We start from the raw sequence: 18,067 nt of genomic DNA, 5'->3' as shown, positions 1-18,067 counted from the left end.
CTTAACATATGAGGAACGTTTGAGGACTCTGGGTCCATACTCGATAGAGTTTAGAAGGATGAGGGGGGATCTGATTGAAACTTACAGGATACTGAAAGACCTGGATAGAGTGGACGTGGGGAAGATGTTTCCATTAGTAGGAGAGACTAGGACCTGAGGGCACAGCCTCAGAGTAAAGGGAAGACCTTTCAGAACAGAGATGAGGAGAAACTTCTTTAGCCAGAGAGTGATGAATCTATGGAATTCATTGCCACAGAAGGCTGTGGAGGCCAGGTCATTGAGTGTATTTAAGAGCGAGAAAGATAGGTTCTTGATTGGTAAAGGGATCAAAGGTTACGGGGAGAAAGTGTGAGAATGGGGTTGAGAAACTTATCAGCCACGATTGAATGGCGGAGCAGACTCGATGGGCCAAATGGCCTAATTTCTGCTCCTATGTCTTATGCTCTTATATTCACCCATCACCCCTATACTCACTGACCTACGCTGACTCCCGGTTAAGCAATGCCTCAATTTTTAAATGTCTCATCCTGTTTTCAAATCCCTTCATGGTTAGCTGCTCCCTATCTCTGTAGTCTCCTCCAGCCCACAAACCTCTAAGATGTCTATACTCCTCTAATTCTGGCCTCTTGAGCATTGCAATTTTAATTTTTACATGTGGACAAGCCTTCAGCTTCCAAGGCTCTAAGCACTGGAACTCCCTCGATCCTCTCTACTTTCTTAACAGCTACCTCTTTGACCAAGCTTAGGTCATGTCTCAAATATATCCTTATGTGTCTTAGTGTCAAATTTTGTTTTAGAGTGCTCTGTGAAACATTTTGGGACCTTTTTAACTATAAAGCTGCTATATAAATGCAATTTGCCATCAGTAAATTACTTCAATAATTTTTGCTTCTTGGAGGAGGAAATAAATTTTGATTGTGTTATTGGTTGTGAGGTAGAGGAGAGAAAAGAACAGATTTCAATCACAGTCGTACTGCTTTTATGAAGGTAGCTTGTAGAATATTAGCTCTGGTATAAGTGCGTAAAATAAACATTCAGTTTTTTTTCCCCTCACTTAATGTTAGATGACAGCTATATACTACCGGAATAAGATAGTGAACTGAAGGACTTGTTTAAGGTTGAGGTGGGAGAGGGCAGGTAACCTGAACTCTTGTCAACTGGATTTTGGTTTGTAGAAAAATATCTGTGTCACTGAATGTGGGCTGAGGTAATATTTTCACCCCCGTTTGTTAGTCTGTTTGTCTGTAAGCAGTGTTTCTCAAACTATTGGCTGTTTATTGACAAAACCTGTTACACAGTGTATGGCCCAAGCAAGAACTGATTAGCTTTTGGCGAATATGAGGATCCTGAATTTTTTTAAAGGATCTGTGAATATTGGAAGTTAGGGCAAATTGACTTTTTTTTTTGTTACAATGTCTCAGCTGTTATGGTGGAATTTGTCACAACTGTCAAAATAGTCATAGGGCAAGATCTTCGGTCGGCAAGCGGGGGAAGGGCTCGCTTGCTGACGCGTAAAATGATGCTGGATGAATTCAGGTGAAATTCCCGACATCACTCCGTGTCATTTCCATTTTCAGGTCGGCGGGGGCGTAGCCGAGTCAGCTGCGCGCTGCCAACCTATCAACAGCCTTGAGGCCGTTGGATAACTAATTAAGGTAATTAATGGACCTGCCCGTCCAACCTTAAGGTTAGCGGGCAGGCTGGGAGCCCTGGCGGACTTCAGAAAAAGCATGAAACCTCATCCACAGGCGGGATGAGGTTTCATGAGGGTATTTAAATTTTTATCAAATATTTCAATAAAAGTTATGGACATGTCCCAACTCGTGATAATGTCAGGGAAATTTTTTTATAATTTCTATTAAAAATTTTAATTCTGAGCTGATCTCCCTGAGGCAGCACATAGCCTGAGGAAGATCTGTGTGCCCTTTTGTGCATATGCATGAAAGAGCGCACTCCCAGTTGAGGGAATCCACCCCACCCCCGCCCGCACAGGGATTGCATAGCGCATCCTGGCGGATGTCACGCTGGGCGGGCCTTAATTGGCCTGCCCACGTAGAATGATGACGCACCCCCAATCGGGGGCATCGATCGAAGGCACATGCGCCCACTCCTACCGGGGGGGGGGGGGGGGGGGGGGGGGGGGGGGGTTGTGGGGGTGGGTGGTTTCCCATAGAGTTATGCAGCACAGAAGCAGGCCCTTTGGCCCATTGTGTCTGTGCCGGCCATCAAGTATCTATTCTAATCCCATTTTCCAGCACTCGGCCCATAGCCCTGTATGCTATGGTGTTTCAAGAGCTCATCTAAATACTTCTTAAACATGGGCAGAGCTTTCAAAGCAGGTTGTTGCATGTGGATTAACCTGAAACCTCCTGAGTGAGCTGTAAGTTCTCAATAAAAAGATATCTTTCTTCAGTTTTGTTGCTGCAGAGCATCAACCAGAGTATCAAAGCCCCAAGGAAGAGCTGAGTAATTGTAATAACGTGGAGTTAACACAGTGTGGAGGAGGTGTTCATTCTGAGTGTGCTCTTCAATTGTGTATATTTCTCATAGACATACAGTCCCTTTTATTTCATTCATCTATCCCTTAAAGAGATTGGCTAACACCTTCAACCCTTGGTGACATGCCCTTTAACTTTTGGGACAGCCTTGGCACCCGTTCCAAAAAAAAGTGATAACTGTAAGATTAATTAGCTAGACTTTTGATTTTATTAGTTAAGTCAGCACACATTCTCTTTTTATTTGTATATTAAACATTGCTGTGCTCTGCAAGGTCAGCAGAATTTGGCTAATACCAAACTGTAACTAAACCCTCAGGTATGTTCAATGTCTGTTTAAGTCTGCACATGTTTTCTCAGATGTAAAACATTGAAAAAAACACACACTTGATCAGATCGCCTACTTCAGTACTGCAAGTGAGCCTAATCTAATTTCTACCCTTTTTTCCCCCTTCACTTTTATCCCCTGAAATTGTTGCTTGCATCAGAGTGGTTCTGTACAAATTTAATTCACATGTAAGTAAAAATTTGAATGGAATTAATTTGACCTGTGACTTTATTCTCCTACCACATATATATATATATATTTGTCCCACTGTGCTAAAATTTGGGAGGGAAGAATTATAGTTGGAAATTAACTGAAACCCCAACACTTTTTTAAGCCAACAGAGGACCACTTTTCGGCACTGTCTTTGGCACCCAAGGATGCTTGAAATGTGCCCAATGTGAAATTAGGAAAGGTGCTCCTGAGGCACTCCTAGTGCCAGCCTGGAATAGGTGTTGAGCCCCTTGCATAAACACAGTCTTAACATCTGTTTCAGGACCTTTCCCAGAAATTTGTTATGACTGAACAGTATAAGCGACTGGCTCAGTTTTTTTTAAAAGTCTTCAGCAGACTAAACTACCGTCCTTAAATAGATTCTAGAGGCCACTAACCAGAAGGCAAGTTTTCTCATTTAAACCTGCCTTCATGTGGAGGCATGGGAAGGAGCGCATTTCTCCTGGCACAAGAGCACTACTGCAGGCCACTGCCAACCAACACTAGCCACATTTCCATCCTCTTTCTTTTAACCCTTCTCCACAAACCCCTGGGACTTTCCTGTGGGCCATTGCTGGCTAGGCAGCTGGCCCAAATTGGACATTTTTAAAGTGGCAAGCTGCCACCGGAGACTCAATTGGCAAACATTGAAAAAGACACACACTTTGATCAGATCGCCTACTTCACTACTGAAAGTAAGTCTAATCTAATTTCTACCCCTTCTTTCCCCCTTCACTTTTATTCCCTGAAATTTCTGCTTGCATCAGAGTGGTTCTGTGCAAATTTAATTCACATGTAAATAAAAATTTGAATGGAATTAATTTGACCTGTGACTTTATTCTCCTACCATATATATTTTTGCCCCACTGTGCTAAAATTTGGGAGGGAAGAATTATAGTTGGAAATTAACTGAAACCCCCCCCCCAACACTTTTTTCAGCCAACAGAGACTTTATGTTGCAGAAACCGAGGATGCCCAGTTAATTAAATAACTAGCTCTTAAATAGTCATTATGCATACCTGAGGATTTAGTTACAGTTTGGTACCAGCCAAATTCTCATGACCTTTCAGAGCACAAGTAGTGTTTTATGTGCAGATGAAAATACATTGTATGTGTTGGTTTATCTAATTAAATTAAAAGTCTAGTTAATTAGTACAGGGATCGCCAGTTCCCAAAAAAATGTTATGCAACTGTGCAGAGACCACTATATTTTTTTTCCTCATTCACTTTTCATTTAAGAATTCTGTGCCTGTTTGTAGATATCAAACGGGCCTTTCGACAGACGACCTTTCCAAATGTGAACGTCAGTGACACATGCTTCTGTTTTTTGAGTAACTATCCCTGTGAGGTTTTGAGAAGGCATTATGCTTCTCTCATATCAGCAGAATTCTGTGACTTCCCAGTATTGGTTACTGAAATGTGATTGTGCCCTCCTCCGATCAAATTGATTTAATTTTCCAAAGTGTTGTGTCCCAGTATATTACGAACTTGCAGTCAATACAGTACTTTATAACTAGACACGAACAGACTATTAAAATGGCTGCTGCAAATCATGTGACCTTTTGGCATTTTGAGGTTCAGCTAGTCCTAAATCTCAGGCGAATACTTGATTAAATATGAACATTCACAGCCGTCTGGGGAATTCACAGATCTCTTTGTTTAAGGATGGATCAGTGCAAAAGGACCGTAGAGTTCTAGCCAACCTGACTCTGTTTCAAAACAAAAATAAAAATACCTGGAAAAACTTGACTCTGTTTCACCCTGGACAAAAGGGAAAAAGGGAACATTGAAACTCAATGTATGTAAGATGGGTGTGAATGGTCCTATCAGCCTTCCATTATGTTATGATTGTTTCCCTCATCCAGATTAGGCTGGGTGAATCTCAAGGTGTCAAACAACAGCACAGGATGATTAGAATCAACATACACATCACCAGGAAACCATTTTATTGTCTGCTTTTAAAGCCAGCAAGAAGCTGCTTGCAGACAGAGATCCACCAAAAGCCATTGAACTAGCTGCAAGTCACCCAACCAACCAAGGTAATACACAGCAATACCTTCAAAGTGGGAGATCTTACTAGAGGGAAGAGATTGCAAGAGGAGGACCCTGGGACAGGCAGTCAGCAGCACCTAGAGGATCCAGTCTATCTAGAGGATCTAGCATCTAGTCTTCACTCAAGGAGGAGTATGGGCAAAATAAAAGCAAAGATCCATATTCTATTTAGTTAAGATATGTCTGGGGAGCTCAGTCCCGTGATTTGCACATTCTGCGCTGTGTGAGAAATTCTAGATGCTCCCTGTTGGTCTGGATGACCATGTGTGCAGGAGGTGCCTCTGACTGGAGCAACTCGAGTTCCAGGTTTTGGAGCTTGAGCAGCAGCTGGGGGCATTACGGTGTATTCATGAGGCTGAGAGGCTCACGGATAGCACATTTCAGGACGTGGTCACCCCACAGCTTAAGGAAGTGGAAGCAGAGAGGGAATAGGTGACTGCCTGACAAAAGAAGAGGATCAGGCAGGTAGTGAGGGAATCCCCCGGAGTGCATCTCGTTCGCAAACCATTTCTCGGCCTTCAAAAATGGTGAAGAATGATGGTTCCTTGGGAGGCCAACCAGAGCAAAAGCCATGGCACGGTGGGTGGTCCTGCTGCTTATAGGGGAGGAAGAAACGTGGAAGGGCAATAATGGTAGGGGATTCATCAGTAAGGGGAGTAGACAGGCGCTTCTGCGGCCGCAGATGTGACTGAAGATGGTATGTTGCCTCCTGGGTGCCAGGGGCAAGGATGTCATGGAATGGCTGCAGGGCATTCTGAAAGGGGAGGGTTAATAGCCAGAGGTCATGGTCCAGGTTAGGACCAATGACATAGGAAGAAAGGGAAATGAGATCCTGCAAGCAGACTTTAGAGAGTTAGGTAGGAAATTGAAAAGCAGGGCTTCAAAGGTAGTAATCTCCAGATTACTCCCGGTGCCAAGCACTAGTGAGCATTGGAACAGAAGGATAGAGCAGATGAATGTGTGGCTGGAGAGATGCTGCAGGAAGGAGGGCTTTAGATTCCTAGGTCATTGGGACTGTTTCTGGGGGAGATGGAACCTGTACATTTTGGATGGGCTACATCTTAACAGGAACGGGACCAACATTCTCATGAGGAGGTTTGCTAATGCTGTTGGGGCGGATTTAAACTAAATTGGCAGGGGGATGGGATCCTGAAAAGTAGTTCAGAGGGGAGAGAAGCTGAGATGGAATTAGAAGTTAAAACGCTAGTAAGAGGGTCTAGAAGGCAGGGGAAACATAGGCTATATAAGAAAGAAGCGAGTTTAGCAAGGATAAATGGAATATATTTTAATGCAAGGAGCCTGAGGAATAAGACAGACGAGCTGAGGCCACAGATAGGCACGTGAGAGTATGATGATATAGCTATGACCTAGACTTGGCTAAAAGAAGGGTAGGATTGACAGCACAACATTCTTGGTTACAGGGTATTCAGACGAGATAGAGAGGGGATGGAAGAGAAGGGAGGGTTGCAATATTGATCAAGGAATCAATTATAGCAGTGAGGAGGGATGGTAACTTCGAAGGATCATCAAATTAAGCTATATAGGTAGTAGTAAAAAACACAAAAGGGGCAAACACACTCTTGGGTGTGTACTAAAGGCCCCCAAACGGAGAGATAGAGGATCAAATATGTAATCAAATTTCAGAGAAGTGTAAGAGTAATAAGGCAGTAATGGGTGATTTTAACTACCCAAATATTAATGGGGATAGTTTTAGTGTGCAGGTTCGGGAGGGAGCAAAATTCTTAAGTTGCATCCAGGAGAACTTTAGCCAGTACGTAGAAAGCCCAACGAGGGAGGGGGCAGTTCTGGACCTAATATTCAGAAATAAACCTGGCAGATGGAAGGTGTATCAGTAGGGGTGCATTTTGGAGATGGTGACCATAACTCAGTTAGATTTAGGATAGTTGTGGAAAAATGATAAGATTGGACCAGGAATAAAAGTTCTAAACTGGGGAAAGGCTAATTTTACTAAGATGAGATACGATTTGGCCCAAGTGGACTGGGAGCAGCTATTTGCAGATAAAACTGTGTCAGAGCAGTGGGAGGCATTTAAGGAGGAAATAGCGAGAGTACAGGGCAAATATGTTCTCATAAAGACAAAGTGGGGGACTAATTCTGTAGAACCTTGGTTAGGATTAAGAAAAATAGAGAAGCTTATGGAAGAAACCGAGGGCTCAATACGTCAGAGTCCCTGGAGGAGTGTAAAAAGTGCAAAGGGGAACTTAAAATGAAAATTAGGAAAACTAAGAGAGTGCATAAGAAAGCATTGGTGGGTAGAAAAGGGAAAACCCAAATGGGCTTTTTAAATGTATAAAGAGCAAGAGCATAACTAGGGAAAGAATAGGGCCAATTAGGGACCATAGATCTAATCTGTATATGGATCCGGAAGACATGGGTACAGTCCTCATTGAATACTTTGCATCAGCCTTCATAATGGAAAAGGACGACGCAGTTGTATACATCAGGGTGGAGGATTGTGGAAATATTAGAGGAAATTAACATAGAGACGAGGAACTAGCAGGTTTAGTGACCTTAAAAGTGGACAAATCCACAGGCTCGGATGAGATGTATTCTTGGCTTTTGGGGAAGGCAAGGGAAGAGATATCGGGCCCTGGAAGTAATTTTCAAATTCTCTCTGGCCACAGGTGGTGCCAGAGGACTGGAGGACTGCTAATGTTGTCCCATTATTAAAAAAGGGATAAACCAGGAAACTACAGGCCAGTCAGTCTAACCTCAGTGGTGGGGAAGTTACTAGAAAGAATTCTGAGGGACAGAATATATCTGCACTTGAAGAGAAACAGATTAATCAAGGATAGTCAGCATGAATTTGTTAAGGAAAAGTCGTGTTGACAAATTTGATTGAATTTTTTGAGGAGGTAACCAGGAGTGTTGCTGAGGGTAATGCATTAGATGTGGTCTACATGGACTTTAGCAAGGCTTTTGATAAAGTCCCTCATGGCAGATGGGTCAAGAAAGTAAGAGCCCATGGGATCCAAGGCAAAGTCAGATCCAAAATTGGCTGAGAGGCAGGAAGTGGAAGGGTGATGGTAGATGAATGTTTCTGTGACTGGAAGTCTGTTTCCAGTGGGTCTCCGCAGGGCTCAGTGCTAGGGCCCTTGCTGTTTGTGGTGTACATAAATGATTTGGACTTAAACATAGGGGGTATGATCAAGAAGTTGGCAGATGACATGAAAATTGGTAGGGTGGTAAGTAGTGAGGTGGATGGATTTAAACTGCAGGAGGATATCAATGGACTGGTCAGATGGGCAGAGCAGTGGCAAATGCAATTGAACTCAGAAAAGTGTGAGGTAATGCACTTGGGGGGGGGAGACTAACAAGGCAAGGGATTACGCTATGAATGGTAAGACCCTGGAAAATACTGAAGATCAGAGGGACCTTGGTGTGCATATCCACAGATTCCTGAAGGTAGCAGGACAGGTAGATCAGGTGGTTAAGGCATATGGGATACTTGCCTTTATTAGCCGAGGCATAGAATACAAGAGCAGGGAGGCTATGCTGGAACTGTATAAAACGCTAGTTAGGCCAGGAACTGTATAAAATGCTAGTTAGGCCACAACTGGAGTACTCTGTGCAGTTCTGGTCACCACATTATAGGAAGAATGTGATTGCACTGGAGAGGATGCAGAGGAGATTTACCAGGATGCTGCTTGGGCTGGAGGATCTGAACTATGAGGAAAGATTGGATAGGCTGGGTCTGTTTTCTTTGGAGCAATGAAGGTTGAGAGGGGACCTGATTGAGTTGTATAAGATTATGAGAGGCATTGATAGGGCGAATAGGAAGGCACTTTTTCCATTAGTAGAGGGGTCAATAACAAGGGGGCGTAGACTTAAGATAAGAGGTAGAAGGCTAAGAGGGGAGTTGAGGAGAAAAGGTTTTTGCCCAGAGGGTGGTGGGAGTCTGGAACTTACTGCCTGAAAGGGTGGTTGAGTCAGAAACTCTCATAACATTTAAGAAGTATTTAGATATTCACTTGTATTGCCATAGCCTCCAGGGCTATGGGCCAAGCGCTGGAAAATGTGACTAGTGTAGTCAGATCTTTGTTGACCAGTACAGACATGATGGGCCGAATAGCCTCCTCCTGAGCTGTAAATGTCTGAGTCTGAGGGAAGGATTTCCCAACCTATTCTGGTTAAGGTTCGCCTTAGAAACATGTTCCTAGAAATTGGACCTCAAGAAACCTCTTACCCTGCTGAGAATCCCATGCTTTACAAGACCTTCACTTTAACTTTAAAGCATCAAATGCATCTTAGAAACTACAGGCCTACCATGAAAGAGACTGAGCTAATTATAGGCTAAGGTAATAAATATAATACCTTCATCTGTATCTAATCTTTGTATGTGAGACAAGTGAGCAAAACATGTTAAATTCGGGGTAAATGTGTGATAATAAATAATCTCCTTTATTTTTAAACTCACAAAAAGCATGTTGTCTAAATGATTTTAATTAGGATACAGGCATTGAAGGTAGGAAAATACACACCTCATATGAAAATACTGATGACAGGCAGTCAAAGGAAGATAGAAGCAGGAGGAGACCATTTGGCCCCTCGAGCCTACTCTGCAATTCAGTAAGATCGTGGCTGATCTAGTTGTGGTCTCAACTCCACTTTCCTGACTGGTCCCATTACCTTAGATTTTTGATAGGTAAGGGAGTCAGTCTAACTTTGCCTTGGACGTATTGAATGACTCAGCCAGCCTCCACTGCTCTCTGGGGAAGTGAATTCTGCAGACCCTCTAAAGGAAGCACACACATTCTGTCTGTGACGCAGAGAAAATATAGTCTTCAAAATTAGTTGTGGCTTCTGAGCAAATCAATGAAAAAACCTTCAGGCGAGAACAGAAGAATGCTAATATTGAGCCAAGGCTGATGTCATTAGTTGGTCTTGAAATATCTGTAAATTTTACCTTTTTGTAATACTTTAATACATGCATCTCCGCCAGTCATATTTTTGATGTGTGAACATAGCTAGATTGTAGAAATATGACTTGCATTTATGTAGCCCTTTAATTTAAAAAAAAATACGAGGTGCCTCACCACTGCGTAATCAGATAAAAATTGACAACAAGCCAAAAAAGATTAGGAGAGTGACTCGAAGCTTGGTCAAGGAACTAGGTTTTGAGGAGAAGAGGGAAGTTGAGAGCCTTGGGAAGGGATTCTGAGGCCCTGGGTGGCTATACAGATCAAAGCATGGCCACCAATAATGGGGCAGAGTGTGGGAGATGTCTATGAGCCCAGAGTTGAAGGCACCTATCATTCTTTAAGGATGGAGAGATAGCGAGGACTGAGAGAATGTGATTCAGCAAGGGGGAGTATTTTAAATTTGAGGTGTTGGTAGACTTGTGTCTCCAATGTATGCCAGCAAGCAGAATTACAGGTGAGTGGGACTGAGTACGAGTTCAGATAGAGGTTGCAAATTTTTGGTTAAGCTCAAATTTATTGAAGTTGGGAAGCCATCTAGGAGAGCATTCCAGTGCTTGAGTCTGGAAGTGACAAGAGCATGGATGATGCTTTCAGCAGCATATATGCTGAAGTTACAGGGGTGGGAGTAGGTTGTCTTTGTAATGGAAAAGTTATGGGGTCAGAAGCCCGGTTCAGGTCAAAAAGGATGCTGGGCTCGCAAATGGTCTCCAACACTGAGACTGGCTGAGAACAGAGATGGACTTTCTTTTATTCATTTGTGGGCTATGGGTGTCGCTGACTAGGGCAGCATTTATTGCCCATCCCTAATTGCTTATTGGTGAGAGAACAGTTTGCATTGGCTGAAGGAAATGGCTTTGGTCTTCCTAATTTTAATTAGAAGAAAATGCTACTCATCCAGACTGGATGTCAACAAGCAGGCTGATAAAACAGGCAGTGGAGGGCCAAGAGAGTTAGTGATGACATGGAGATGGGTATCATCACATATGTATAGAACCTGATAACATGTCTTCAGATGATGTCACTGTGGGGCAGTGAGGAGATGAGAAAGGTAAGGGCCAGAAATAGATAATGCAGTAATGTGCTAATCTTTCAGGATTAGGCATCAAGATTTTTTTTGAGGAATGAGATTGAGGATCCATTCATCATGTAATGATAAAATGAAGTTAGATTTGGCGTGGAATTATATGGCTTAATTGTTATGTGCTGTAATTAATATCACTAGGAAATATGTTGATGCTGACTGGGACATGTGCTAATACTGTATAAACCACTTGCAAGGATTCCTGACTTTTAACTCTGATTATGTGCTGGCTAATGCTCTTAGTGGATTTGCAAACAGCATGCCTGCAAGTGCTTTTCATTTTAATTTTCTTAGTTGCCCCCAACAATAAACCTGACCCCAATTTAAAATACCCATGGGGCGGAACCTTCAGTTCGGCAAGTGAGGGCAGGTCCCGTCCCCACTTGCCGACGTGTAAAATGATGCAGGGTGATGTCGGGCGGGAGTCCCTACAGCCTTAACGTTGGCAGGCAGGCCAGGAGCCCTGGTGGGCTTCTGAGAGAGCATGAAACCTCAAATCTGAGCCAATCTCCCTGAGGTAGCACTTGCCTCGGGGAGATCTGTGAGTTCTTTTGCCCATGCTCTAAAAAAGTTCAAATGTGTGTGCAGAACCATAGGCCTGAATCTTCTGGTCGTCGTGTAGGGGTGGGCCCCGCTCACCGATGAGTAAAATGACAAGCGGTGACGTCAGGCCTGCGTCCTGACGTCACCGCACATCATTCCAATCCTCAGTTCGGCAAGCGAGCAGCCGACTCCACTGCACGCCCACCAAACTGTCAAAGGCCTGTTACTGCCATTAATTAACTAATTAAACTGAGCCCCAGGGCTGCCTGTCCAACCTTAAGGTTGGCGGGCAGGTGAAGAGCCCAGACGGCTTTCGCATTTTTCATGGAACCTCATCCATGGGCGGGATGAGACTTCATGAAGGTTTTATAACTTTAATTAAAAAATGTTAATAAAATTCATAGACATGTCCCAGCTCGTGACACTGTCATATGAGGGGACATGTCCAAATAATTTTTCCAAATCTTTTTTCAGGTTTTCACAATGAAATTAAACTCCAAGGCAACTCCGTACCTTAGCGATTTCTGCACTCTTTTGCGCACATGCACGAAAAAGCGCAGGCCCTGACTCTTCCTCCTCCCCCCACCCGCACAGGGAGGGCTGAGCGCTTCAGGGTGCACGGCAAACTGGGCGGTCCTTAATTGGCCCGCCCACGTAAAATGGCGGCGCGCCAGCGATCGGCTGCATGCCTGATCCTGCCCAGCCCGCATGAAAGGGAGAAAATTCTTCCCATAGAAAAGTTACGGTGCAGGAAGAGGCCATTCAGCTCATCATGTCTGTGCCAGCTAAAAAGAGAAAAAGGAAACTAGCCACTCATTTTAATCCCACTTTCAGCACCTGGTCTGTAGCCTTGCAGGTTACAGCACTTCAGATGCCAATCCAGGTACTGTTTAAAATGAGTTGAGTGTTTCAGCCTCAGTCACCAACTTAGCAGTGAATTCCAGACACCCACTACCCTCTAGGTGAAAAAGTTTTCCTCGTGTCCCCTCTAATTCTGCTACCAATCACCTTATATCTATGTCCCCTGGTAATTGATCCCTCAGCTATGGGAAACAAGTCTTTCCTGTCTACCATATCTAGGCTCCTCATACTTTTGTACACCTCAATTAGGTCACCCCTTAACCTCCTCTGTTCTAAGAAAAGCAACATTCTTGTAAATCTCTCCAGAGCAATTATGTCCTCCCCGTAATGTGGTGACCAGAACTGTACACAAAATTCCAGCCATGGCCTAACCAACGCTTTATACTGTCCCATGATTACACCCTTGCTTTTGTATTCAATACCTCGCCCAATAAAGAAAAGCGTTCCATATGCTTTCTTGATCACCTTAACTACCTGTCCTGCCACCTTCAAGGACCTGTGGACATGCACCGCAAGGACTACCACTTCTTCAACCCCTCTCAATAACTTCATTTATTTAGTATTACCTTGCTTTGTTTGCCCTCTCCAAATGCATTACCTCACACTTTTCCAGATTGAATTCAGTTTGCTATTTCTCCGCTCACTTAACCAAAGCACTGATATCATTCTGGAGTCAACAGCTATCCTCTTCACTATCAACTACATGGCCAATTTTTAGTGTTATTTGCAAATTTCCCAATCATGCTTCCCACATTTAAGTCTAAATCATTATTATGTAAAACAAACAGTTAGGGCCCCAACACTGAGTCCTATGGAACACCACTGGAAACCATTTTCCATTTGCAAAAACATCCAATGACCATTACCCTTTGTTTCCTATCACTGAGTCAATTTTGGATCCCACCTGCCACCCTCCTCTGTATCCCATGAGATGTCACTTTCCTGACCAGTTTGCCATGTGAGATCTTGCTAAATGCCTTACTGAAATCCATGTAGACAACATTCATTGTACTACCCTCATCAATCCTCCTTGTTACTTCCTCCAGGAATCCTCTTAAATTAGTAGGACTTGAACTTTAATAAAGACAAAAAAACTGCGGATGCTGGAATTGAACTTGGACTTGAACTTTCCCTAGCAAAGCCATACTGACTATCCCCAATCAGTCCGTGCCTTTCTATGTGACAGTTTATCCTGTGTCTCAGAATTGTTTCCAGTAATTTGCCGACCACCAAAGTCAGACTGACTGGCCTATAATTTTTTGGCCTATCCCTCGCACCCTTTTTAAATAATGGTACAATGTTTGCAGACCTCCAATCTCTGTTGTGGGGTGGGGAAGGGAGATGTTACAAACAATGAGTTGGCATTTATTTTTTTCCCCTACACTAGGTCCCAGAATGACTGCAATTTCCAACTTTAAAACATTGATATTTTGGTGACGGTGTACTTTTCTCCCAAGTCTCCTCTATCGACTCACTAGAAATGAGACGAGAGTTATTCTTTCAATAAGGAATATTAACTGTTCCCTTTTGGTAATTTAATACATTTCTCTGATTTGAGAAGTGTTCTGATCATATGCTGGGGCAATTTCCATTTTTTTTTTAACCATTGCCTTTAAAATTCAGTCCTCCCTGCAACTTGAGGTTCTGATGGTTTTATAAAGCTAGCCACCTCATAGTTTTGTTAAATTACTGAAACTTAATAGGATGTAACGTTGAATCATTTGTCCTCATGAAATTTTAGCATTCATTTAGTTTGTGTGGAATTTATTGAAAGGTAAACACACCCTCAAGCACCAATTAGCAATTGAAATAAAATTGAACTATTTTATATATCCTATGGATTGTTGGCATGTTTTTGAATAGAATGGCTGCATTTTAAAGCCTATTACCTGTCTTTTAACAAAACTGCTGACTTTGCTGTTTATAAATTGACACACACATGCTGATGAGTGTTTTCAAACTAAATTTTTACTAATGAATCCATTTGGATCTGTGGTTATTTCTGTGTCATTGTATGATTCATTACTAGTGTGTTTATCTTACTGATTTACATACCCCTTTTTAAGAAGCTATTTTGCACATGTAAAGTAACTTCTTTCTCTAGTCAGCTTCCTTTTGTGTTGCAAGACAATTTTTGCTGTTATTTTAAAGGCCAGTGATACTGCAGCCTTTGTTGCAATTGCAATTAAACTTTACAGTTGTCTTTTGTTTTCTTTGTAACTAAGGAACTGCCCAAACTAAAAGAGGCTGAAGATAACTATACAAACAAAATGGATGTTACACAGCTGAACAACGAAGAATTAAAAGAGCAGCTTATGAAACATGGAGTTACACCTGGTCCTATTGTGGGTAAGTACACAAAGATATTTTTCCACGCTGCTCAGTCACTGCCTTGTTTCTGAATACAAAAACACTGCACATTTTAAAAATGTACCTAGCACCGTGGGTCTAACTACACCATGTGGGCTGCAGCGGTTTAAGAAGGCAGCTCAGCACCACCGTCTCAAAGGCAATTAGGGATGGGCAATAAATGCTGGCCTAGCCAACGATGCCCCGACCCTGTAAATGAATTTTAAAAAGCTTTATATAGAAGTGGCCACTTGTAGACTACAATAGGATAAAGACTACTTTTGTTGGATGCAGCCAGGCTATGTTCTGATAACTACTTCTGTTTAAAATTCTGCGTTGACTCCCAGTACATCAGTGTTTCGATTTTAAAATCCTCAACCATGTGTTCAAGTCCACTCAGGGCCTCATTCCTCATTTCTGTAAACTTCCTCAGCCGTACAACAATCAGAGAATGTATTTCCTGCTTTTTCCCCATCAATGTTGACTGTGCTATCAGCTGTTTAGTCCCTAGGTTCTGGCATACCGCTCCACTTCTCATTCATTCAAGGCTCTGTTTAGAAACTGCCTCTTTTGACCAAGTTTTGGTCGCCTGCTCTAATATTTCCCCCTTTGGCTGAATGTCAAATTCTGTCAGATTTTACACCTCTTTGAAGCGTGTCAGGGTGCTTCACAATGTCAAAGGTACTATATAAATGCCAGTTATTGTTGTTGTTCTGTTTCTGTAGAAATGTTCTTGATTTCAGTGGTGTAATAATTTAGCAATTTAACTTTGAAGCTGTAATTTTACCCCCCCGTGACAAGTTCTTGACCTCTGTTGTACTACTAAGTGCTAGTTGGCAATAAAGTTTATTCCCTTGTCTCAGTTAAGTATGTTAGTTAAACAAAAATGCAACTTTTTTACAAATAAGTCATTGCCCTTTTCTGCTATGCTTTGTCTTTTTTTTCTCTCAACTTCCCATTTTTTCCCCTTCCACAATTGATTGACCTTAAACAGACATTACCCTGATTTTTGCCACTTTCCTTACCTGCTGCATCCTCCCAGATATTCCACAGATTGTCTATTTAATAATCATTCTTCAGTGTTGATTTTTGTTGACTTTGCTGCCTTCTTTACTCTTTTGTAGCCACTACCAGGATGGTTTATGAGAAGAAGCTGTTGAAATTGATGGGACAAGGCCCTGCTGTGCCCCCACTCAAACAAAATGGAACAGGAGATGTTGATCAATACTCAGACAGTGAAGAGGAAGATGGTAAAGTCATCTTCATTTTCAATATAAAGGCAAAATACTGCAATTGCTGGAAATAATCAGCAGGTCAGGTAGCGTTTGTGGAGATGGAAGCAGAGTTAACATTTTCCAATTCTGATGAAAGGCCATCGACCTGAAATGTTAGCTCTGTTTCTCTCAACAGATGCTGCCTGACCTACTATGTATTTTGAGCTTTTTCTGTTTATATTTCATTTTGAATATCTTGCATGTTTACATTAATAATGTCTATAAACTGGAAAAGCACTGCAGGCCAAGCAGCATTTAAAAGAAAAAGATGGAGTAACTTTTCTAATGTGACCCTTCCTCCTGTAGAGCTCCGGTTTCTTTCATGAGTCTTGCTGACTGCTTTTGTTTCCAACCTCCTCTGGTGGCAAGCTTGTTTCTCTACCTCCTGCTGAATCCAAGTCTGCCCTTTCTTGTCAAATTGACATTTGCTGCATCATGCAATGGACCAGTCTATAAACTAAGAATTTCTTACTCTTGAAGAAGTAATCCTGAAAGAGAAATTGCATTTTACTGTGTTGCCATGTGTCATGTGAAAAGTTATTTTTAATACAGGCTTCTATTTTAGCAAAGTGTACTCCACTTTTTAAAGAGACTGCTAGACAAATGGTGGCTATTATACTATTTTTTTTCTGGAAACTAATAAACAACAACCAACCCCTGGCAGTGCAGCACTCCTTCGGTACTGCATTGAATTGCCAGTCTAGATTCCGGAGTGGAACTTGAACCCATAACCTTCAGACTCAGGCAAAAGTATTACCACCAAGACAATGCTGACACTGCTCTCGAAGATTAGTTTTAAGGATTGAGTTAATTGATTTTTACTGTAGAATAAAAAGACTTTAACGATTCATATCTGCCCTTGCCTTACCAAATATTTGCTTTGTCCATCTGTGAAGATATTGAAGAAACATAGATATTGTGAAAGAAATGAATACCCAGTTACAAGGCAGAACTATTATTACATCCCCAACTATATTATCAGAAATAAATATAGAGCACTGTAAGTCAACTTTGATAAAAGAAAGATGCAGAAACTACTTGAGGAATGGCTGGTGAAATTGAGCTCAGGAGGATATCTATGACAGGTCTGAATTGGTAACATTTGTGTAATCCTTATACTAATCCCGATAAAAGGATGATGTCTGTGCAGTTGGCACCTGGCTGTATACATTGTTGCTGAGTTTAGTATTTTAAATATATGTTTAAATGCAGCCCAGGAGTACACATTTTGGACTATAATCCCACTGTGGAATCATAGCATGCTAACTGCATAGAAGGAGACTATTCAGCCCATTGAGTCCACACTGGCCCTTGCAAGAGCAGTTCAGCTAGTTCCACTCCCCCTACCTTTCCCTGTTAACCTGCACATTGTTTACCTTTGAGTGCTTATCTAATTCCCTTTTTAAAGCTATAGTTGACTCTGCCTCCATCGCACCATCAGGCAGTACTTCTCAGATCCTACCCATTCGCTTGGTAAGAAAATGTTTTCTCATGTCGTCTTTGGTTCTTTTGCCAATCACCTTAAGTTAGTGGCTTCTGGTTCTTGACCCCACTGCCAAACGGAATTTTTTTTTCCACTATCTGCTCTGTCTAGATCTTCATGATTTTGCACATTTCTATCGAATCTCCACTCAACTTTCTCTTCTATAAGAAAATAATCCCACCTTCTCCAATCTGTCCTTCATCCCTGACAAGCGCTCATAAAGCTCTTCTGTATCCTCTCCAATGCTTTCTCATCATTTCTAAGGCGTTGTGCCTAAAATCGGATGCAATACTCCAGTTGAGGCCGAGCCAGTAATTTATAAAAGCTCATCATAACTTCCTTGCTTTTGTACTCTTTACCTCAGGATTCCATTTACCTTTTTAATGACTTTCTAAAGCTGCCCTATCATCTTCAACACTTTGTGCACGTTTATCCCCAGATTTCTCCT

At 42.2% G+C, this 18,067-nt stretch overlaps 1 protein-coding gene across 5 annotated transcripts in view; it reads left to right on the top strand.

Moving 5' to 3' along the window:
• Window positions 1-18,067, top strand: part of LOC121282080 (lamina-associated polypeptide 2-like) — an 81,276-nt gene that overhangs the window by 45,593 nt on the left and 17,616 nt on the right. For all 5 annotated transcript variants that reach the window (XM_041195519.1, XM_041195520.1, XM_041195518.1 and 2 more), the window contains 2 exons: window positions 14,739-14,862; window positions 15,987-16,112. In XM_041195519.1, the coding sequence (XP_041051453.1) occupies window positions 14,784-14,862; window positions 15,987-16,112 (205 nt within the window). In that variant the 5' untranslated portion in view covers window positions 14,739-14,783. The remainder of the gene's footprint in view (window positions 1-14,738; window positions 14,863-15,986; window positions 16,113-18,067) is intronic.

The sequence above is a fragment of the Carcharodon carcharias genome, chromosome 9 (genome assembly GCF_017639515.1).
Source record: "Carcharodon carcharias isolate sCarCar2 chromosome 9, sCarCar2.pri, whole genome shotgun sequence".
NCBI lineage: Eukaryota > Metazoa > Chordata > Chondrichthyes > Lamniformes > Lamnidae > Carcharodon > Carcharodon carcharias.
The sequence above is the reverse complement of the archived record's forward strand: the minus strand, read 5'-3'. Positions and strand labels throughout refer to the sequence as shown.